At 65.4% G+C, this 948-nt stretch overlaps 1 protein-coding gene across 1 annotated transcript in view; it reads left to right on the top strand.

Annotated features, from left to right (window-relative positions):
* LOC104536589 (disks large-associated protein 3-like) overlaps positions 1-948 on the top strand; it is a gene marked incomplete at both ends in the record, with an annotated part of 3,594 nt that overhangs the window by 1,554 nt on the left and 1,092 nt on the right. The window contains 2 exon segments of the mRNA XM_010179245.1: positions 1-168; positions 286-371. The exon segment at positions 1-168 is cut by the window's left edge and continues 11 nt beyond it. Coding sequence (XP_010177547.1) covers positions 1-168; positions 286-371 — 254 coding nt within the window.

Here is a 948-nt window from a genome sequence, read left to right as displayed (position 1 = left end):
GAGAGCCTGGAGAGCTCCAAGGTGACGGCCGTGGCCCTCGACCTGCCCCCGGTGCAGCCCCGTGCTGCTCCCAAGCCCTCCACGCTCATCATCAAGGCCATCCCGGGCCGGGAGGAGCTGAGGAGCTTGGCTCGGCAGCGAAAGTGGCGTCCCTCCATCGGCGTCCAGGTGGGCTTCGCTGCTCCCTGCCGGCTCCAGGCCCTCCCAAGCGGCATGGGTGATGCTGAGCTCCCCGTGCCATGCCTTGGGGCTGCCCTCCAGCGCTGTCCCTCTGCCTCTCGGCAGGTTGAGGCCATCTCTGACTCGGACACGGAGAGCCGCAGCCAGAGGGAGTTCCACTCCATCGGGGTGCAGGTGGAGGAGGACAAGAGGTACCGCATGGCTGAGACCTGGCGCTGGTGGATTGGGTCCCCCCAAGGCTCCCACAGCATATTTGCCCTCTCTTCTCTGGCTGAGACCCCCCAGAGCTCAGCACCGTCCCCATCCCAGGCTGTTTCCCCCCCAGGACATGATCTGGTCCCCACTTTGCCCTCTCAGGACTGCACGGGGAAGGGGCCCTCCTGTTCCCCACTGTGCTTGGGGCTCCTTCACTGGGGCTAAGCCCTGAGATCTGAACCAGGCCCAGGCGCAGATGAAAACCTTGGGGCTTTTCTGCAGCCAAACACGACGTTTTGGCTGGAGTGGGAACACTGTGTGAGGGCAGCTTCAGCAACGTGCCCACGCAGCCCGGGTGGATGCTCCTCTCCATCCTTGGTCCAGCGCCGGTAGCCATGGCAACGGGCTCAGAGCACAGGAGATGAGGGACCAGTGGGTTGTGGCTGCTCAGGGCTGTCCCCATGGTCCCAAATGCTCCGGGATCCAAACCATGATGGCACCCAGCAGGGAGGGGGACAGGGCATTGGGGCCAACCTCGCCGGCCGCAGGGGTCCCCACGCACTCTCGCTCTCC

Source organism: Mesitornis unicolor, unplaced genomic scaffold (genome assembly GCF_000695765.1).
Source record: "Mesitornis unicolor isolate BGI_N332 unplaced genomic scaffold, ASM69576v1 scaffold32822, whole genome shotgun sequence".
In the NCBI taxonomy this organism is placed as follows: Eukaryota; Metazoa; Chordata; class Aves; order Mesitornithiformes; family Mesitornithidae; genus Mesitornis; species Mesitornis unicolor.
The sequence above is the reverse complement of the archived record's forward strand: the minus strand, read 5'-3'. Positions and strand labels throughout refer to the sequence as shown.